The sequence below is a fragment of the Cololabis saira genome, chromosome 1 (assembly GCF_033807715.1).
Source record: "Cololabis saira isolate AMF1-May2022 chromosome 1, fColSai1.1, whole genome shotgun sequence".
Lineage (NCBI taxonomy): Eukaryota > Metazoa > Chordata > Actinopteri > Beloniformes > Belonidae > Cololabis > Cololabis saira.
The window spans coordinates 48,485,685-48,509,007 of NC_084587.1; the positions used below are offsets into that span (position 1 = coordinate 48,485,685).

The 23,323-nt window shown below is 41.2% G+C and overlaps 1 protein-coding gene across 4 annotated transcripts in view; it reads left to right on the forward strand.

Annotated features, from left to right (window-relative positions):
• rptor (regulatory associated protein of MTOR, complex 1) overlaps positions 1 to 23,323 on the forward strand; it is a 199,369-nt gene that overhangs the window by 40,133 nt on the left and 135,913 nt on the right. For all 4 annotated transcript variants that reach the window (XM_061725000.1, XM_061725009.1, XM_061725019.1 and 1 more), the window contains exons 5-6: positions 19,439 to 19,597; positions 21,627 to 21,773. In XM_061725000.1, coding sequence (XP_061580984.1) covers positions 19,439 to 19,597; positions 21,627 to 21,773 — 306 coding nt within the window. The remainder of the gene's footprint in view (positions 1 to 19,438; positions 19,598 to 21,626; positions 21,774 to 23,323) is intronic.

The following is a 23,323-nucleotide window of genomic DNA, read 5'->3' on the forward strand; positions in this document are numbered from 1 at the left end:
CTCCGGCAGTCAACACAAGAGGCTGGCCTCTATATTAAACAGTCTCCATTAGGAACTCACAGGCCATGTTCACAGATTGATCTGGAGCATTTAGCAACTTGGCGAACTCCCTAATTAGACTGAAGTTTGACACCAGGTTTTGTTTTCTCCTCCCTCCCTCCATACCTCTCGCCCGTGGTTGCGATGACCTTGTCGTTTCAGTCAAAGCAGCAGAAAATGTCCTTTATCTTCAGCAGAAAACTCAAGTTTCAAGAAAAATGCTCAGCTTTCTCTCCTGGCTATTCAGTAGGTTTCAGATGAATCTCTTTTATCCGATTCCTTTTCAGGTTGGTCTTTTAGAGGATACTGCGAGGTCAGAGAAGTATTGTCAGAGGACTACCTCTCTCACCTTTACATTTCTTCTGATTACTGTAGTCGCCTAATTCATTCACAGTGAAAGCAGCTAATAAATAATTCAAACAATTACCTTCTGATGTTTTCATGGCTGCTCAGTTCTGCACAAAATAGAGGCCAGAAGTCTTGTCACAAGGGGGGGGGGGGGGGGTTAGAATTGAAGTAGACGACACATCTGTGAGCTGGTCCCGAGAAGTCATCAAACAAATCGCATGGCAGAATTTTGTTTGGACTTCTTTCGGTCTTTCTTCGCAAGGTCAAGGATCAGGGTCAGGTACACAATAATGCCTTTGAACAGGCCTCGCCGCTGATAATGGAGCCAGACGAGACATGTGATTGCATGGCAAGGCTGTGGGGTGATCCTTGCTCCTTCAGGGCTAACTAAACTATTGAGCTTTTCTGTTCTGTGTAAAAGGACCCACATTATTAGCGATTCAGTATGTTGAAGTTTTGGTTCTCATAGGCTGATCTCACCAGTATTGAATTCTTTATTGAATCTCAAATAATAAAAATTCTTCTTACTTGGGGATAAATGCAGTCATTTTTAAAAGTCTTTTATTTTGGCTTTGGCGAACCTTGAAATGCAAAATTAAACTGTATTTGCAATTCTGACCTGGAGGAAGTGAGAGGCAGAGAATGTGAAACAGCAGAGGGTGTCGTGACGGAATAAACTGAACTCTGGTTCACTTGGTGAACAATACCGAGGAAAGGAGAAGTGCTTGAAACCCATGGAATTTACTGGCTTTGATGGTCATAAATCGTGATCTGATGGTCACTGAAGTCACAATAATTGACAAACTGTCTTTGATGAACACACCTTTTAACAATTCACAAGATTGAGTGAATGGATAAGTGAACCCTTGAAGGTGATGGCTGATTCAAGCTCTTCAAGACCTGTCCAATGTTCAGGAGACCCGTCCATTTTTCTAGAGAACAGATGTAATATTGTAGGGTGTCTAAAGTGAACAGCTGCTTTTGTGGCCATTCAACAATCCTCTGGGGTTTTAGTCTGGGCTCTAACTGAGCCACCTCAAGATGCAGGTGATGTGTTTCTCAGGTCATTTGATGGCAGATTTCAGAGCCTCAGGGTGGGCTGATTGTTAGTATGCTCGGTTCATGACTTGAAGTCATTTGGCTGTTCATATTATGTGACTGACAGGCTCTGACACTGCAGGATCTGACAGTGACTGGTCTCTATGACCACATTTGATCAAGAAAGCACAATGGGGAAATGAGGCATAATCATGCACCAAAAAACATAGCTGATTGTTTGAAAATGTTACCAAGGGAGGAAACAAGCTGTGCAAGCTGTTTGTGCTATGATTTCTTCTGAACGAAAATTAAAAATGATGGAAAAAAAGAAGACAAAGGGTAGAGGAATGGATCAACACTGCTGGTAGCAGAGGTTGTGCGTGCGTCAGTGAGGTGGAAGTAGGAAAAATAAAAACAATGATAGGAAGCAAGTAGCTGCCTTCTCATATTGTGGTGTACTGTGTGCACCTCTTTAGACTGCCCCTTCTTCATGGATTTACCCTTCAGGACTCCTATCCTCACCCTGATCTTCCTTATGATGCCTCGCCCTGGAAACAGAGGTTCCTCCTCCGACTCCAGATATGTGGCTTGTGTAAAACCGTCACCGTATGAGTATTGGAGATTTCTGCTGGAGCACGTTGACCAACTTCAATGACGCATCCCAAACTGAGATAAGATAATCACATGCACGAACGCATTTACCCGTTTGTTCCCTGGTCCTTATGATCTGAGCATCAGGCCACGTTTACACACAGCCGGGTATTTACAAAAACGGATATTTCCCCCACTACGTTTTGAAAAATAGCATCATTTACACGAACACGCATAAATACGCTGTTAAGGTGCTAAGAGCTGCCAAACCTATAGGGGGCAGTGTAACGAGAAGCATAAAGTCATGCTAAGTCATAGCCAATCAGAATCCTGGAAAAAAACATCAACAAATGACACGAGTAACTTCCAGTTACTTCCAAGATGAACGAGAGACTTTCGTTTGGAGTGACAGAAGTGGAGTTACTTTTAAGTGTGACGTTAGAATATAAAACAAGTAAAATACAAGAAAATATTGACGGTGGCCAAACAAATAGTAAACACAGGTCGCACACATGATGCTGGTGACGTTTCTGTCGCATAATGTGACGTTCTGAAGCCTAAATGTCCGTTTCCCTCTGTTTACAAGCAAACGTAAAGACAGAGTTTTTGCAAATCTCCACTTTGGCCGGAGTTTTCAGAAATGATCGTTTTTGGTGACTTTGAGCTTCGTTTTCGTGTAAACGAACGGCCAAAACGCGTGAAAACACCAGCGTTTTTGCTACGTGTCAATGGGGCCTCAGCGTTGTGTCTTTCTGTGCGTTTTTGGGCTAGACCGTGTTACTTTCCTTGGATGAAGTATTGGTGTTTATTGCACACGGGGCAGCATAAGGGGCGTTATTGCCGCTCTGGTGTCTGGAGCCGCGGTGAGGGGAAGGACGAGGAGTCAGGAGTGGGACGGCGTAACATGTCGGCCCTTCTGTCTGTTTTGTTGGCCTGGTTGGCTTCACAAACGTCGGACGAGCCGGCTGACGTAGTGCTGGGTGCTACCTTGACTAGCAACGTGATTTGCTAGTTGTGGTCATTAACCGTATATAGCTTCTTCCTAAGCCTCTTTAATTTGTCGTGTCTTCTACGGTTCCCGTTGTGAGGATTTACGGCAGAACTTGTGGACCTCCTCGCCTCGTTATCAATAAATCCCACCCAGATCCCTCGTCAATCTGTTTACATTAGCGCACACCCGCGATTAAGAAAACCCTCGGAGGCGGGTTAGCCGACCCTGAGGCAGGTAATGTAAAAAGGATAGGCGACATCTTAAATTGGGCTCATTAACATGGGGTCTCTAAGTAATCATTGAAGTAGGAGTAGCTTCTGACATTGTTTGAGAAGAACACAATACCCAGACGCTCGTGTCTAATGAGGTTTTTGATTTCTAATGCTTCTCAAGCTCTCCCTCCTCATCGAATGCATCCTTGTAAACCATCAGCCTCCTCTTTCAGGAGATTGAAAGCAGAGGTTGATGATTTTTCTTTCACGTCTCTTTCCTGAACCACTTCATTTTCATTTTCACCTTGAGACCTGTCCTTGTAACTCTCAGCTTTCTCCCTCTTCCTGTCCAGCATATTTGTCCCTTTTCTTCTCTGTCTTCCAAGTGTTGGACGAGTTGCACTTGTCAAAGAGAACTGGAGAAGAAAAATGAGTCTGTGCTTTTGATCTTTGCAAAGCCTCCTCTCACCTACATCCATTAAGATCAGACAGAATCGCATAATACATTTTAAAATTTTATTTGCAAAAATGATCTGGGAGACCTCTTATCAAGATTGTACGCATCTTAATTTTGTGTGTTTTTCTCTCAGAGTTGATTGTTTTTCTTTTTCAGAGGTGGGATGGCAATCATGTAATATGTATTAGATTAAACATTAAGAAATATGGTAATTGAATATTTAAGAAATACACATGTTAGCTTTAGGTGTATTCATAACGTTAGTACACTATTGGTATTATTGCTGAATATTTTACACGTTGGAGGAATCATCTCGTTCCACGTAAAGACGGTAACTTGTTAAGAGTGCCGATCCAGTAAACCTTCTGAACCTTCCCATTCTTTATTACATTAACTGCAATAGCATCAGGGGTTTTTGTGGAAACATTACTTCTTTCCACGAGGAAGATACTCCCACGTATCCTGCTTGCAACCACTAACACCTAATGGGGTTAATGATACGGGGGATATTTTTAGTGTTAAATGGCTTTCTCGAGTCTTCCAGAGTGCGGGAAACAAGAAAAACTCCCGCTGGATGAAGGTGAGCTCAGTTTTTACAACACATGAAGTCAGACACTCACACGGGGGGAAAAAAAAAGCAATCCATTTTCATGTAGCTCAAAAGGTTTTGATGACCTGAAGGCTGGAACTGCAACTGCATGCACAGAAACGCACCTTTTATTTATCACAACAGTGAGAGGTTGCCTTGCAAACACATTCCTGTCTGTTTTATTTTACAAATACACACAAAAATGTGTAAATGACTGATGAAGCAAGGACGAGGATCCCCGAGCTATGAGTGCTAATCCCTCCATGGCCTTGCTCAGGGCTTTGCTGCATGTACCTCATTTGGAACTCACTGAGCACGTGCAGAAAGGCTACATATTTAGTTTTTTTTTTCTGTAATTAAGGACATTTTCCACAATGATGAGGCAAAAACAAGTTTTTGGGCAAACTTTTCAATTTGTATTCATATCCTTCGGAGATGGTTAACTTGCTTTTGGCCTCAAGTCAGAGAAAAATGATTTGACAAACTTTGCACATCTTTGATTTTGAGGTTTTGTGTTTGGCAGATATGCTCAAGCGTCAGTACAAGAACATTGGCAGATCCATCCAAAGGGGCTCGGATAGGTTCAGTACCAGACCCTTGCTGGATCACTGCAGGACTTCCTGCAGACACTTTTTGTGGAATTATTTTTTGGGTTGTTTTGTTGAAGTATAAGCCTTCACACTCGCCTGAGGGTCTTGACATTCTTGGAAGATTTTCATACAGATTCATGCTATAATTGTCTGCATCCATCTGTCTTTTTTCCTTAAAAGAACAAACAAACAAAGAAAATCCCCAAAGATGCCATTTGGAAGTGGGACCCAGTAGTTAACTATAAGTTTCATTAAACTGTGAGATTTTGCTCAAAGTTTTCTGGTCTGAGTCATTCAGGCTTTCTTTTTAAACTCCCAGCGGGCTGTTTTTAGCCTTTCATTGAAGATTTGCTGTCTGTCTGGCCGCCACAATAAAGGCTCGGTTAAGGACTGCTCTGAGGGTGTTGCCTTAGAAACCCGGTTCTCTGTCTCCAAAAAGGATCTCAATCTTGATTATTCCCAAGAAAATGTTTTGATGTGAATGCCGTCCTGTTGCACAGGGCGGCGGACGGTCTTCTCTCAAATACGTCTTTTTCATTTGGATATGAACCATACGCTCTCACAGATGTTTGCAGATGCAGTACGGCAATGGAATTTAGTGAAGTACAAGTGGACTCCGGTAAACCTGTGGGTGCGTTTCAAGCACCACTGAACTAAGCGATGGGTGTTTATCATAAAGCACCTGAGCAGGTACTCGTGTAATTTGCACATTTCAGCCTTTAATTTAAAGGAAACAGTTTGTGCTTCGTCATGGTGAAGAACTTGATTTGAATGAGATGAGAGGAGATATTTGTCAATGTTAAGATGATCCTGAAACAAAACAAAATGCTGAAAACACCTGACACCTCTCCAGTAGCACCGTACCTGGGATTAGATAAGGCTGCTGTTTCCTCCGTTGATCTTTTCACTAAGTGCAACGTTTTACAGTTAAAACTCACTTACGCCCTTGACAGATTGTTGTGTAATGGTGTCTGAAATGTAATTTTACATTGATATCATGCCGTCTCCTGCGTGTTATCGACTGACGTTTCCATCAGTCCCAGTGTATCAGTCAGTACCAGCAGATTAGAGTCTCTCTCTCTCTCTATCTCTCTCTCTATCTCGCTCTCTCTCCCAGGTTATTATACAGTACATATAATGGAGAGTTGGATAATGTATTTACTCACGTAGGTGAGGTGAACAGAATCTCAGTGGTTCTGTATATAACCTGATCCAAATAAAAATGGGGGTGTAAACTACGGTTCCATTCAAGTAAAGTGTTTGTACTGAAGAAGTGAGATTTTGAATTCATTCACAAGATCATTCTTATTATGTGCTACAATATTGATGTTAATATTTCATCACGACAGCTTTGGCCATGAATATGATTGGTCGAGTGCTGCAGAAAAGATGGATAAAACTTTTGTAACTGTGAAGAAGATTATACACCGTAGGTCATCATCAGACTGAGCGAGGAAAAGAAAAACCCCTCAGGAAAAGCGGTTCGTGGCTGCCGTCCAGGCCATGCTGCATGCAGAGCTATTGATATTTTGAGTGGAAGTACTAATGAGGAAACCTGATCAACTACACATACAGCCATAAAGAAAGTCCAAACACCAGTGAATAGAAATCATTAGAGAGAAAAAAATATTACAATCGGGAGCAGTATATTAACTCCCACTCTGTTATTGATATAGGGCCTTCGAACCAGTTTTAAAAATGCCTTCTGCAACTTCTCAGTGCTGCTGCTAAGTTATTAATGGATCTTAATGTGGTTGATGGGTTTTGTCTTCACGCTGCATGTACACACACCCGTGTGTGTCTCTGTGGGAGTCGGACACAGAAACTCAGAAAGGCATCCTCACACCAGAGCATAGACTGGACTGGTGTCGTCTGTGCCCCCGATATCGTACATATCTGTGTGCGCTCAACCACAAGCTATTTATGAACAGAAGTGGATTAATTACATCGGGGGGTTAGGGTGTCAATGCCCTCCATGCCCTATTTGTTTCTGTAAAATTAGCCCGGAGATCCAAAACCGCCTGACTTTCACAGGGGACTGTGATATTTAATGAATCTATATCTTTATATTAAGGTTTGGAACTAATGGTTATTTCAATGCGGCTCACTTGGCCGGAAAGGTTGAATGACTAACCGTCTGCAGGCTAAAGACAATCCCCAGAACTTCCGATTGTCGGATAACTATACTAATTTAAAACTGCCTTTCATTTGTACTTGAAAGTCGGTATTTCTGAGCTGGTGGTCAGAATCTCTTGGGGTCAGAATCCCAACTGGAGCAGAAACCTCACCGAGCCTGAGAATCTACCAGAACCCAACATTTATTCTGTTTGCATCAAAGAAAAGCAAAACATTTTCTTTAGAGTTATATATCGGTTTCAGTTTTCCTCTCTTTTAGGGGGCGCTCAGCGGTTGCAGTCTTGTCCAGAATCGCACCCCATCATCCGCTGCGACAGCTGCATATTGTTTACAGCGTTATGTCACACTTCAACAACGATAAGTTTAGCTCGCAGAGCGAAAGTGGACGTCATGGCAGAGACGACTAATGGCACTTTTCCACTCGTAGCTACTCGGCTCTGCTCAGCTCAGCTCAGCTCAGCTCAGCTCGGCCTGGTTTCTTTTCCATAACAATTCAGCACCTGGAGCAGGAGGAGGAGGTTGGAGTGAAGCTGCCGTGATGTATTTGATTATTTGATCTAAACGAAGAAGACAACACTAAAGATGTAGAACCTGGAGGAGATGATAGATGTGCTGCTGGGTCTGTGACTTGTGTTCCATATCAAGTTAAACAATGAGAGTGAGAGAAGCTTCAAGCGGCAACACTTTTTAAGTTTTTTTAGTTCGTCTCGGCGCTGCTGAAAAGTCAGCTGGAGCCGCGAGCAGCTATGAAGTGACAGAGCTCCTGGTGGATCTGGTCGTTCCTTATCGCCCGTCTAGATCCCTTTTTAATTCTCTCCTCAGCCACCAGGTTTATGAACATCTGCACCTCAGAGTTGGATCACCAAACAGACTTTTGCGCTGCCGTTGCCTGTCGAATAAAATGAACAAGAAGCCGTCAGAGTCTCTTTCACTGATGTCACATCCTGACTCAGACGTCTGACTCCAACCCCCCGACCAATCAGTGGCCTGTAATGTGATGATGTCAGATGCAGCCGACTCAGCTGCTTAGAACCTCAGCAGAGTATAGTTACAGAAAAAGTATCTACTCGGGACGTTAGACTCCTAGTGGGAAAGAACCAAACCGAGTGGAGGCGAGCCGAGCCGGGCTGAGTAGGTCTTAGTGGAAAAGCGCCATAAGTGACTCAAGGAAAGTCTTAACGGAAAAGGAAGTGAGAACGTGAACGAGCCAGGAGCCAAACGAGAATGATTCTGGACAGCTTTGTGGAAATGACTCCAACTTTGCGCCAGTTGGAGGGCGAAGCAAGACACACACATCACTTTAAAAAAAACCTTTAGTAGTGGACATGTTCTTACATAGTCTGTGCGAGCTAAATCCCTCTTGCCCGTCTGTCATTACGTCGTATTAATATTTACTTAGCCGTCAAAAAAAAGGATTTTAATCGTCTGTTTAAGTCCAAGTTAGTAAATGAATGTAAACATCTACAGTAGTGATTGATGGTGCATGTGTAATGGCAATACTGAGCATTCTTTAATACTGGAATTGTAAATATTTACAGTTATATCAAATAAATATCATTACTTTACAGCGGTACCACTGGTGGGGTACACATACCTTTCAATGTCTAATAAGATGGCAGTTTTTTAACTTAACAAAATGCCCCATAATTATCAATTACTTTGCCATCTGAAGTTCAAAACCAGAAGTTACTGAGTCCCTTCTTTTTTAAATCATCATTGCATACCTTGTTCATTCATGTCTAATCACTAACAGTATTCATTTACTAATAATTCGAGGATAAACTCATAAGTAAAACTGGAAATAGGCTGCTGTTGACACATTTTTTTTAACCCTGCTTGTTAAAGAGGCAGGATTTTTCATGTACCGCAGCACAAATGGCCATAATATGTCTCAAGCTTGTTTGGTTTCCTAATCAATACTAATAGCTCTCCACTGTACATCCTGCAGGATCTAGCCTTGAGATGAATGATTTCTAAGCAGCACTTATGATTCTAACATTTTACACTATGACATCTTATCTATTCACCAGACTTTTTAATAACTCATTCCTCTAACTTCTGACATTAGTCATTCCTGCGAGGAAGATGTAACTTTGTTATGCACATCAGATATCGACTGCCATTGGATGAAGCCTTTTTAATAGGAATGTTTGAGTGAAATTTAAATTTGAGCCTCGCTCGGCTCCCAGACTTGAAACATGAATGCACACGGAGTCAAAGTCAGCAGCGTTCCCTCAGCTCTGTCTCCCGGCTAATGGCTTGTGGCACTTTCGCCTACTCCAATCCCTCCTCAATCACCAACCGGGGCCATTCTCCCCACAGGTGGCGGAGAAGAAGGGGAAGCAGTTGATTAGCTGAGAATAGAGGAATGTAAAAGGCTGTCGTTCAGGATAAGAGTAGCAACTCAACTCCATACGTGAAACCACGGGTTACCGTGACTTACCAAAGTGTCTGCCAGTCCTTCAGGATGAATGACTACATTTTATATTTGCCCTCTTACTGTATTACACTTGTTAGTACTGGGACTATAAAAATACTTTCACATTTTTTCTTAAGTATAATTGTACTGCTCTTTTTTTTTTCATAAAGAAGTAAATCTCAAAAGAATTGGCCAAAGAGAGAAGACAAAACTTTTCGACTTTTTCTGACAATAGCATTGGAAATGCTCGCTCGCACTGCTGAAATTAACAGCGTGATGTCAGAGGGTATTTATACCTTCACACTAGGGCTGAACAATTTTGGATTTAAGGTGCAATTTGCTCTAAAAAGCAGCTCATGAAGTTGTGCAACAGAGGTGATGTCAATGTTGATATAGAAAAATGACCCGAGCGATCTTATTTAGCATTTAAGCGGCCATCATGTGTAGAAAGTACTGCTGTCCAGCGATTACATTTTTTTTGCAATTAATTAAGATCTGTAATTAATTTAAGTAATCTCTTTTTTATCTCACCTAAAATGGCTGAGACTTGAGGTGTTTTCCTTTGAATTCATTACATTATTGTGGCAGATCAAAACATTGATATATATAACAAAAAGAAAGTGGCCCACACACACAGGGACGGCCAATCAGTGTCCACTTTCAGGTGGGACTGACCGTTGTTTTCCACCTACAACTCAAGCACAAGAAACCCACCGCACAAACACAGATTTTACAATAAAGGCAACTCTCAAACAGCAAAGTAAAGTTAGAGATTAAAAAATAGATTAAGCGATTAAAAAAACATAACGTGGCAAATATGCCAGTTATTAATTAATCGCAATTAACGTGCTAATTTGACACCGCTAGTAGTAAGCAAGTCAAAGGGAAAGCTTGATGAACCACAGCAGCAGATTCTTCACTTTGCTTCTCAGAAATTAGATAAATTCCCTGAATAAATCCAGAAACCCAGCGCAATGAGAGACAAAACTGTTGAAATCATCATCCCTAGATGATCAGGTTCTGTTGGCAGACAGAAGTAATGGCATTATTAATTCCTTATCAAATTACTTTGTTTTATTTATTTATTTTTTCTCAGGGAAGATCAGATCTGTTTATTCATCTGGGTGTCTCTTGTGAAAAATACACCATATTTAAAACATTTAAAGCACAAAAACTTGTATGATTGCCTACCTTTTGCTTGTTAATAGAATGCAGTAGAACTGCACTGGGATAACATTAATTCTTAGATGGTAAGAGTTGTAAAGGAGTGTAAACAAAGTTAATTACCTCAGTCTCAACTGAGAACAGAGTATGCGACAAATGACCTATGTCAAACTGAACTACTATTTAAGCCTCTGATAAGACACAAAATGTTATTAAACTGAAGTGGAAGTGTGGAAAGGTTCCCTACAGACAAACAGAATTAAACTCTAAGTTTACAGAAAGGGTTTAAAAATGACTGTTTGTGCAAGCAATGCCTTAACTTAATCTTCTCCTGGTCAGACTGCGCTTTTCTATCTGTCTCCTTTACATTATTCAATGTTGACACTTGTCTTTTTTTTCTTTCTATTTCATCATACATATATAAGTATTGATCCAGTCCTATGGACTGTTCACGAACTCCTCAATTTGCATCTGTTGACAGTGATCCGCGCAACATTTGCTAGTGGACTTATAACGAGTCTGTAGCAACTGGAAGGAGATTGTCTGTCTGTCCTTTTTAATTCAATTTTTGTTTTGTTACAAAGTTGAGATTATTTTATATTCTCTGTAGGGACTCTATCCACACAATCACTTGAGTGGAATATAATTTCATAGTCTTATCAGAAGTAATTTATTATTTATTTAGCAATTTATTTTGACGTACTGTACATCGATGGCCCCAGGTTGTAATATTAGTTGCCATTTTGAAGACAAGCATTCCAGTCTGGCTTGACTTTGCCTAAATTCTGAATGTTGACGGCCTTCAACATCTAAAAATAGGCTTAAAAATACTGTTTTAATTCTGTAATGTTTCTGTAAATGCCTGTTGAAGCTCTTAATGCACTATTGGGCCTGTAATAGTGAAGTAATGCTTTTCATATTCTTGTTACATATGGATCACATGTACATGTCATGGTTCATCACTGATTTCTACATCATTATCCCCTTTTCAAGATTAATACAGAGCTGTTTCTATTATCTGGTGTCCTTTTGTGGCTTAATGGCACCATGAAAAGCACTAATATCAGCAGCAGTTTATAAGATGAGTAAGGAAACATGCTCTTCAAAACGATTTGCTCAGAGGTCTTTATTCCTCAGGTTTCATCACAGCCATCCATCCTTAAGGTAATATATCTAAATTTAAAATGTGCGCATACACACACACACAAACCCACAAACTATTCAGTGCTTCTCAGAGCTCAGCTTTTAATTGGACTGGTACTTTAGAGGTCTCTCTGCCCCTTCCCCATCACACACACACAAAAGAAATTCACAGGGGTTTTAATATCAAAGTGCCATTAATCTTATACTGAATCAGTCATATTGTGATTTGATATGACTTTGAGATTCAAGCCAAATATGTTCGGTGATGTCACATTGCTTTAATTATTCCCTTCATCATGGATGGAAATAAACCGATTAACAAAGGAGCATTGATAGTCCCACAACTGGACTTGAGCACAGGATGTGCAGGTATGTATAGAAAAAAAAATAAAGTAAATGTTTGGCTAGAGGCATTAACCCAATATCCACAGACGTATGGGAAGTGAGTGGTTAACCTAAGTAATAAAAGCTTTCCAGAAGAAGACCGGAAGCATTATTGATTTCTCAGCTCAGGTTCCAAACACAGAGGATGAAGGTTGAGAGAGGATGACGGTTCAGGACATTGTATGAAGACGTTTTTCTTTTGAATTCAGACTTTGGGTGGTTGAAATGATCTACAGTCCAACAGCGTTTCATACGTTTGGACCTTCTGCCAGTTACATAATTAATGTCACTTAGTCAGCTTCAGCAGGACACTTCTGACTCCTGCTCTTTTCAAGCATCGGACTCCATTCAAACAACATACACACGCATGTTGTTGAGTCATCATTCATTTGTGATGTGTAAAGACATCAGATATAAAGTCTTTCCATTCTCATGATCAATCTCATCTATTTATGTATCGAGGTGTTTTATTTTTATCAGAACTCTGAAGTGCTACGGTGTCATCTGCACATTTGGAGAGAGGGATTTGGGTTGGGAGTTGTGTAGCTACCTGGTCGTGCCAGGAGGTTTGTGGCAGGATGGGACGATGACGTGTCACCTCTCCCTCTGCTCCTGCTGGGAACTGAGTCAGCCGGACACGCCGGTCCCAGTGGGACGGCTGTCGCCGGGGAAAATGACTATCACCACCATTTGTCAAACTACGTTGTACTTTCTCAGCTTCACTTGAGTAAATATCTTTTCTGTATTTAAGTTGCCCCCCCATTGTCCCAAAGAAACCCATTAAAATGAATGAATTAATAAATCATTAAAAACAACAACAAAAAACTTCCAGTGACTGGCATGTTCATGCGGCATAAATAAATGTAATTAACTTTGAGAAACACTTTCATGCATACATTTTTAAAGAATAAAGAAAAGGGTTATGTTTTTGGACAAACTACTGATGTGCCCATTTATTTAGACATGTAATCCTTTTTCAAATTATTGACAAGTCTTGACATGTATTTTTCCTACCAAATGTATTTATTCTTATCTTGTAATCAAAAAGAATTAAGAGAAATATATTAGTTATTCAACATGTTCACTATGATTTTAAGTGATTTTACGGCAACAACGTATTTTAGATAAGCATTCTAAACACAATGCATTGTGGGATGGCTCCCTAATGTCATCTGAAATGGCAAATGTACAACTAAACCATCCAAACTTACGCTTATACTGGAAACTAGCTTTTGAAGAGCTGTCCATGGTACTGATCATTGTGCATGAACTGGTTGAATGGTGCATGCGCCTTTTCCTGGTATGAATTATTCAAGAATGTAGGAATATGGAAATATTTTCAGTTTGCACATTTAATTGATGGACACAAGATTATTGTTGCGTAAGAGACCACACGTTTGTACTTCATTCATTTTTTCACTATTGTTTCAGTGCTAGATTCTAAATAGTTTGTGATGTCCTACATATTTGACTACATATAGCCTACTGTACTATTTAATTTTTTCTTTAAAAAGAATTCTGAGTAAAAGAGGGCTCTTTTTTTTTTTTTTTTAATATATTTGCATTTTAAGACAAGAGAGAAGGTTTGGTAACTGACTATTTTACATCTGAGCTTATGCAAGCCTGATAGTTTTCCAGTTACTTTGATCAGCAAAAATCCCTTAACTCTTCAAGACTCCATGATAGCTTGGCAGCAGTGATTTATATTGATAAAAGCAACAGAGAGAAACAACGCTTTCAAACATTTCCCGTCATCTCCCACAGACCTTCCTTTTGTTCGTATTGTGTGTCTGTTTGATGCACTTCGCATCTAACAAGCAGGTGTTGGAGCTCAGATGTTAGCCAGTGATTGAGGGGACAGAGGTTGACTTTGCTCATTTCCTCTCTCTGACAGCAAGTGGCTGCAGCTGTCACTGTCACAAGAACACTGAGACATGTTCACTTTGCTGGGTTTTTTTCCCCCCCCTGGTGAATGAAAAGATAAAAGGTATCCGGATTATTCATGTGCTTCTCAATTAATTGCATTATGTAGCTTGAAAGCACCTACTTGGGGTTTAGTCTCCCTAGTGATACACTGACATCGGATGATGGTGGCAGTGGCCAAAATGTATAAGTAACGTGATTATTACAATTTTTCATACTTAGTTCTGTAAAATACTCATTTTAGGTCTGACCTAAACATTTTTGTGAATACAGGCTTCAAGATACAATGATATCACCTTCTGTTTAGTTGTCTAAAGTATTGCCTGTTGTCTGTACCAGCCCATTTTGCCCCTCTTGTATCTTACGGCTTTACAATCTATATTTAATTGAATCTTGTATGTGTACGGTATTTTGAAAAGGTCACTTGTTCTCAGATACTGACACGATGATGAATGGCGCTTGGGCCTGCACAGAGCACACCTTTTAAAACAAGTTTGTCTCCCCTGGCCTTGATGTGCAGAACTGAGGGGTTTTACAGTTGTGTGGGGTAAAGAAGTGACAGGCCGACTGCAACTGCAGTCCATGTCAACTTGTGGAGAGAGCAGGGGAGTGTCTGTCCCTGCAGGGGCTTTAGCTCCCCCTTCAGGTCAGTGTGCTCAATTAGCCTGGGTTTTTCTGACATGAGTGCACTCCTCACCCTCCAAGAAAACCCTAATTGTTACAATTCAATAGAATTCATGAGATCTATGGCACCTTAATAAGCTTTGTCATGATTGTGAATACATCCCTGAAACACAATAAAACGTAGTAAGCTGCAGGATGGTGTGGAAACCTTTTTTTTCCCTCAATAACCACTTCCTCCAAAATGATATCCTCTCTCGCTTTCAAATATGAGGTCTGATTTCAGAGGCTTTACTTCCCTCACTCACGAACACCGTTGTGCCTTTTCAGATATCACTTGATATCATTGAAATGAAGGCTGAGCCTCCTGAGATTCAGATGCTTTTATCCGATCACACACAAATTGAATCATCCTGCCTGCTCTGATATGCCACTGCTACACAAACTCAACTCAGATACAAGAAACTGAAATGTTGGCATCTCTGGTAAAGGCCTGCTCAGTTTGGCCATTGCGTGATGTGGCAAACGGTGAACAAGTGTTGATTTTATTTTTTTTTCTCCCTCAAGAGTCACATTATATAATAAAGATGGCACCATCCTGCATCATTTAAAGAATAGCTGCATTTAGAAGACATAAATGTTAATGAGCAGGGCATGGCTTAGGGGCGTAAATTAGTGATTCTAAATCAGAGGATGCACGCATCATAAAATAAGAATGGTTAAGTATGTAGAGTGTGTGTGTGTGTGTGTGTGTGTGTGTGTGTATATATATATATATATATATATATATATATATATATATATATATAATGTATATTTTTTTCAGTTATTGTTAGAGCTGCAACTAATGATAGTCGAACAGTTCAATTCATATTGTCAGGACATGCTCTGTTATTTTAGGGTTAATTAATGTGCTTGAGAATGTGGTCTAGAATGGCGACATCCTTGGCTGCCTTTAGTTAGTCATGTTGTGTCTTTCTTGTAAATCACAAACATATACATGGAATTCTTTCATTCTTTACAAACTTCATTTACTAAGATTATATTTGTAAAAGATGCTGACATCCCTGAAATTATTAGGATTTTTTTTATGAAGAGGCAGAAAGGAAATGGGCAAAATGAGTACAGAAGTAAACGGCACAGCACAGTAGATGTGAAAATATTTGACTCATGAGAAAGCTTCTCTGCAAATCTGGACTAAATCAAATATATTTTTGTTCAGAGCAAAGGCACATTTTCCAGGGTACAGATCTTTTCAATCGAAGACCATCTGACACTGGCGTTAAGTCATGCACTCCCATTTTTGAGTTTGGTGAACCGTTGGCGCATCCTGCTTTAAGGACACCACTTTGTAATGCTCTGTGGACCTTCAGTCACTGGACGTTTTTCAAGAAGTTAAAGTTGAAATCTGGAATCTTCTGTGATTCAAAGCTATTTGACAGGAGGCAGGCTGTTGCCTGGAAAAAGATCATGCCAGTTATGCAACACCAGGTCCTTGGTGAGTGATTATGATTCAGTCTGCTCTAAACGGGTGTTTTTTCTGTTGCATAACCAGCTGACACCTCAGTCCCTTTTATCTTTGCACGTGGATGCACTTTATTTGATGAAATGAAGTAGCACAAACATGTTTATCCACATGATGTGTGATTTTTCATTTTCAGTATTTCATGGCATGTTAGATTAAGCAGCAGCATCTTTGGTTGTTGTCCTGCCAGTTTTTTTTTTTCTTTTTTAACTAAACCTTACAGTTTTTATAAAGTAACTTTGGGTATTCTCATGTAAGCTGAAAGTCTGGCACCAGCAGTCAGATCAATCAGATGAACTGTTCAGAGTTGGCTGCCAATCATTTCTTTCCCAGATTTATACCCTCGACTTGAAGAGCTTGTTTAAAGTTCAGGGTCAGAAGTTCAACAGACTCTATTTTTTTCCCCCAAATTTCAGTTTCTTTGGTAGCATTAATGATTTACTGCATTCAGATCAGTTTTAGTTCACTTTTGCGGTTTGATACCTTCAGTTTTAGGGAAATAAATCTTTGACAAGGTAAAAAAACAAACAAATGTATCAGCATATACTTTAGAACGAGTGCGAGTCAATGTGATGGGGATGATTTCATCCAAATACCCGTCTATCTCTGCCAGCTTGTTAGTCACCTCCTCACGGATTCAGTTGCTTTTTTTGGGTTGATATTTTTAAATGTGAACACCCTTCCTAAAAATAAGAAAACGTTGCAGATCATTTGTTGCTTAAAGACAACACATTGATGGTGAGACAGATGAAATCAAATGATAACATATACTTTATGACACGCAGAATCAGATGAAACCATGAAACCGAACTTGAACAGTACTAATCTTACCCAAAGTATTATTATATCAAAAATAAGTTAAAGTGGCTTAAGAACTTTTTCTTTTTTTTTGCTTTAAAGGTATTGTGACATCATTTTTAACATGCTTTTAACACTATTAAAAGTCTGGGCCAACATCCCTCAAATGTGTCTAAAAGAGTGTAACAAGAAAAACTTCACTCTAGTACTCCATTCCTGGCTTTTTATGACAGTGTTTTTTTGCGCCGTGAAAAACGCTTCCTTTCCCCCCTTTCCTGTCAATCATTGCTCCGCTCCTCCTCCAAACCTCCTCCTCCTCCAGCCATACGCTCACAGCGGCGTCGGAGAGTTAAGCCGGGAGCGACAGGCGAAGCATGCACGGAAAAGCAGGAGGGCGAACCACAGCAAACAATCATAAAAATAAAGGCATGCAAGCAGCAGTGTCTCCTTATCTTAAGTCCAGTCAGTGGCCGCGGGTCTTCTTAGCAGTTTTCCTCCGGTGATTAGAACAGAGGGGGCTCTAAACAGCTCCGTGTTAAGCCTGATTTATGGTTCCGCGTTAAATCGACGCAGAGCCTACGCCGTAGGGTTCAGCGTACGGTGCGCGTCGCCGCGTAACCCTACGCCGTAGGCTCTGCGTCGGTGTAACGCGGACCATAAATCAGCCTTTATGGTGCGCTGGAGAGGAGAGGAGGCAGGGAGCTGGGTGGAGGGGGCAGTGATTTAGCGGGCCTTGACGTCACGGCCTGCCACCAAACCAGATGCGCCGTTTTTGCATAGTTATGCGGAAAATCCCAGAAAGCACACAATACACTGAATGTTAAAAGTTAGTTGTTTTTTGGGTGTAATTGATGTCAAGACACCCAACACAAACACAAAAAATCAAGAAAAATTTGTTTTTCATGTCACAATACCTTTTAATAAGTGTATCTTCAGCTTTACACATTTTCAAGTTGGTTCACCTTTTCTAAGACTTGTATATAAGGAAAAACATTAATGCCTATAACTTTTCATATTCTAAGATAAATGTAGAGACAAACATGTCCTCTGACTGAAATGAACGGATTACATGAAGAAACATGTAAAATGTCCTCTTTGCCTCTTAGCAACAGTAACTCAGGTAGAAAAAAAAATCCCCCAAATTAATTGTTTACTGGGTATCCTTGAATTGTGAACCTTGAGTGTTATTTAAAGGCACGGCACGTTTCATTGTCCTCTAACACAACTGTAGAAATATCTCTTATTACAAAAACAGAACTAAGCCTGGTCTTGTAACTGTTGCATCACTGTGACTCAGTGTTGCGCACCAGCAGGATGCTGGTTCATCCCAGTTTCTCATGGATTTCACATCTCCCTCCGTTTCCTGTCTTATATGAAACTCAACCACACCCGTACCAGCAGGTATGGCACCATGTCACCTGACCTGGGAACGTGCAGCCTGCTCAGCTTCAACGCTTTACACAGCAAATGTTTTGGTGTTTGTTTTTAAAACTGCTTTATGCTCCAAAATTAAATAATTGTAATGTGATGTTGACCATTCTTCTGTGAGTGTGGTTTTGGTGATCGTGCTGATCAGTTCTGAGGTTAGCGATGACCACTTTCTTTGTCTGGATTTGGTTGTGATGTTCACGTATAAACCTGCTGCCTCTTGCAGTTCAACAGCAGCCGAAAAACGTTAGTGACATTTAGAAAGTTGATGAGTTGTAGAATGTCATCTGCATATCTGTAATATCAGACGATAACAAACCTTTTCTTTGCTGATAATAAATTGAAGTGGCAGTGGCCCCACGACCGTGTCCCGGTATACATTACTACTTTAGTGAACCGTAGATTTGCTCTCCCAAAGCGACTGGTTTGGTCAGGGTTTTTCGAGTTGAAGTGACTTTAACTATTCAATGCATGCTCTCAGGCACAGTAAAAGTTATTTTTCTCACATCCCTTTTAAGGTTTAGCAATTGATATTTCCAATTAATGCTTTTTGTTCTGCTTTTCCAAATTAATGTAAACCAATGTAGAATCTCTCCTTCACATGCTCTCCTGTTGCAAAACACGCCTGCAACCTACTTGCGGAAACTATCAAAGCAATGTCGAGCACTAGTTGTAAGCATTTTTTTTTCCCGGAGCTGGAAATAATGGTGCATTCAGTGAATTATTTGGTGCAAACCTTGGTAACAAAAAACAAACACCTGCATGGTTCATTTAAAAATCCCCCTCCAGTTTAATGTGCACTGAAAGAGAACTTCAAAGAAATGCATATTCCATCCACAATATAAGTACTTATGCAAAGCAAAAAGATCAGTGCATCCTGCACCTACATGGGAAATAACAGTTGTTTTTTTAATGCTGAAGCCTGTTTGAGCCTGGTGCAGATCTTCGTCTAATCTCTTAATGATTTTGTGAAGAGCCATGTTGGGACTGTAAAGGTGTTTAACAGTGGACTTGACTCCTGCTTCTCTCACTTTGGTTTCAGGCGCGTTACAAGCAGAGTTTGGATCCCACAGTGGACGAAGTGAAGAAGCTGTGTACATCACTGCGACGCAACGCCAAGGAGGAGCGAGTCCTCTTCCACTACAATGGTCACGGAGTGCCGCGGCCCACCGTCAACGGGGAAATCTGGGTCTTTAACAAGGTACCGCAAACGTTTCCAGATCTGTGCCCTCAAACTTTCAAGGATCACTCACCGATACAGAAATGTAATCATCTGTCGGTGAGATGCGGGTGTCATAATTTGATTTGGGAGGTCTACCAGGTGACATTTTCTTTTTTTTTTTCTTTCTTTTTTTCCCAATGAATCACTTTACTTTTTTGAATACTGCAGCACTTCATGTGGACCCTCTCTTTGAAACACTCGCCTTTAACTCCGGTCACACACCTTTAACTTCCTGAGACTGGGATGGTCACCTGACTTCCCTAAGCCAACCACAGGCAGCGCCGGGACAAACAAAAAAAAAATTAAAAAGCGTAGCTGCTTGAAGTTTCTCTCACTCTCATTTTTTAACTTGATATCGAACACAAGCCACAGACCCAGCAGCACATCCATCATCTCCTCCAGGTTCTACATCTTTAGTGTTGTTGTCTTTGTTTAGATCACAACAATCAAATACGTCACAGCAGCTTCACTCCAACCTCCTACTTCTGCTCCAGGTGCTGAATTGTTATGGAAAAGAAACCAGGCCAAGTTGAGTCGAGCTGTGATGAGTAGAGCCGACTAGGTACTAGTGGAAAAGTGTCGTTAGTCTCAGTCGCAGGTCATTGGTCTTCTAACAGGATAATGACACAAAACACAGAGCGAAAGACACTCAAGAATGCCTAAGAACAAAACACTGGACTATCTGAAGTGTTCTTCGATAAGTCCTGATCTAAACACAATTGGAAATCTGTGGAAGGAGCAGAAACATGCAGCCTGGAGGAGAAACCCTTCAAACCTGAGACATCTGGAGCAGTTTGTTTGTGAGAAGTGGACCAACATACCTGTCCACAGGTACAGAAGTGCCAATTAGAGTTACATTGCAGTGATGACCTCGCAAGGCTCTTCAGCGAAATACTGCTGGAACCAAACAATCTGTCAAGGCCAGTTTCAAGAGCTTTTTGGTTTTCTCTGAGCAGTCCACAATTCAGAAGCAATTTCAGATTTTCATTAGTTATTTTTCAGTAAATACATTCCTAGTTATCTCAGGGACCAGCTTGGGCTTTTCCTTTTCAGAGTAAGACTACTACTTCACATAGAAACTCTAAAACATCATCCAGCCAGAACTGATGAGGCAACCATCGTGGTTCTGCTTCACATGTATCAACTGCATCCTCGTGCTTTTACCTCGACTGTTTCAGACACACGCAGGGCATCAGTCTGCTCTTCGTGTTAGTTTACCGGTGCCACCAGGTGGTCCGGATGCGCCCTGCACACGCTTCGGTTTCTGCTCGACATGTTTGACCTCACTCTTTGTTATGTCGGGCTCGTCCATGCACCAGTGGAGCTGTCAGATCGTAGTGCTTTAGGGGAGGAACCGCTCAAAGGTTCCACCCAGGAACTTGTGGTCAAATCCAGTAAATCTACGCTTCAAAGGTTTCTATGTTCTCCTGAATGTTTGGGTGGTTATACAGCAGCCGGTGACCGCAGCTCTGAACTCCAGTGTGCTGCAACCTGCTAACACGGGTGAATCAGACATGAAGGGATTGTTGCGGCTCCGCTGTTTGTGCTATAAGTAAGCACCCTGTTATAATGATGCACCACCGCTGTCTGGATGGTGCAGTTTTTTTCTGCATCCTCACTACACCCCAGGGCTGTACAACTGCTCTCTTCTTCTGTTCTTCCTTACTTTTTGTTGACATTTTATTGGTTATTCTTTATAAGTAATAAAATGCTGAAACGGGATATCAGAGGGGATTTAGAGCGATGCGAGCAGGAATCACATTTTGCATTAAATCTTGGGTATAACACCTTTCCTCCTTGACCACCACGGTACATTTATATTCTACACTTCTGTGTTGCCATCATCCCCCTTTTTTCTTCTCACATTTCTCTTATCGTCTGTTCACTCTTCACATCAAACAGATGTCTGGTTAATTATTAAAAACAAATCTGCTAAAGTGTGCTGTCAGCAGAAACGGCGATGTGCCATTTCTCTCACTCGTCCATCACGTCTCTGTGTGTCTTTCAGAACTACACCCAGTACATCCCGCTGTCCATCTACGACCTGCAGACGTGGATGGGGAGCCCATCCATTTTCGTTTACGACTGCTCCAACGCAGGGATCATCGTCAAGTCGTTTAAGCAGTTTGCCCTGCAGAGAGAGCAGGAGCTGGAGGTGGGTTTATGACACTTAGCAGCACAGCAGCCGGGAAACATGTAGACTATAAAGTGGGGGAATAAAACTTCCTAAAATGAGATGAGTCATGCAAACACAGGCACAATGCAGGCAAAGAGAGCAAGAGGGGAAGTATTGGGATTTAAAAGGTTCTTTTTGGGAAACACACTCTTGTGGACAGTGCCGCCCCTCCCTAAACGCAGAACACGCGCTGTGCATAGGGCGTCATCTTCCAACAGGGGCCGCGTTTTGCGCGAGGGGATGCATTTGCTCGGCAACGCATATGAGTAATGGATGCGCATATGCGCTATCGTGAGGAGGAGGGGAGAAAAGAGATCTGAATGGTGCGAGTAATCTGGCCGTGCAATGATTGGCAGCACCCAAAATCTGACCAATCAGATTGCTGCGTGTGCCGGCAGGCTCTTGCAGAGATTTCAACTTTTTATCCAAAAGACATCACAAATCAGGAGTGAGCAAGAGAAGAAAAAAGGCAAAACACGAAGAAACTCGGGCTTCACTTGAAGGTGAGTATGTTAGAATAACTAATAAAACTTTGTAGCACAAACACCTGAGCTGCCGATCATTAGATGCAAATCTGTCTCCATCTCTGTATAGACTGAAGAATTGTGTTTTTCCAGCGGCCCTGATGAACAGTTAAGGCTGGATTATGGTTCTGCGCTACAACAACGCAGAGCACACGCCGCTGCCGTGACGCCGTCGTGAATCCTTCGGATTTCTCCAACACTACATTTCTCTGTGGTGCAGTACCCCCTGCGAGTGCTAGGGGGGTGCGATCCTTTCCTGAATGGTTTATCCGACTTTTCCGATCACAGTGAATCAAAGAGATAAGGACAACTATTGTGCAAAAAACCAAAACAAAATAAATCACACATACACGAAGAAAAGAGTGCTGAAAGTTCACGACTGCTTCACGAACCGGAACCGGAAATGCGTTGCTACCAAGCGAACCAATCACAGCCCTCTCGGTCTGCGACTTCTCGACGTGTAGTTATAATTTGTGGGAGGTGCGCGTCAGGCACGTCGTGGGGTGTGCGACGCGGTACAACCTGCGGCGTAGGCTCTGCGTCGATTTGTTGCAGAACCATAATCCAGCCTTTACTCAACGCCCTCTGCATTCACCTCTGTTGAAAAAGAGTGGTAAAATGATCAGTTGGTCGTATATAAGATACAAACTTTAGCCAATATATAATAAATTGGCTAGTTTTGTATCAATTTATATTGTTAAGAAGTTTGGCTATTTTTAATGAGATAAATGTGCATCTGCAAAAGGCACACGTGCGTGTTTAGCTCTGATTTCAGACCTGCGAGACCTGCTTTCAGTTTTTTGTGGGGGATTGAGTTGATGGAGGTAACTTTCTTTTGATGGCTATTTGTGACTTATTTATTTAAGTTTTAAGTTTTTTATTTAATGTTTATTATTTCAGGTTGATATAAAAAAAATGTATTTCATTTGACTCATACAGTCAAACTACTTTATCTATACATACCTACATTTGTTATTATTTACGGGTTGTCAAGTTAAATGGCAT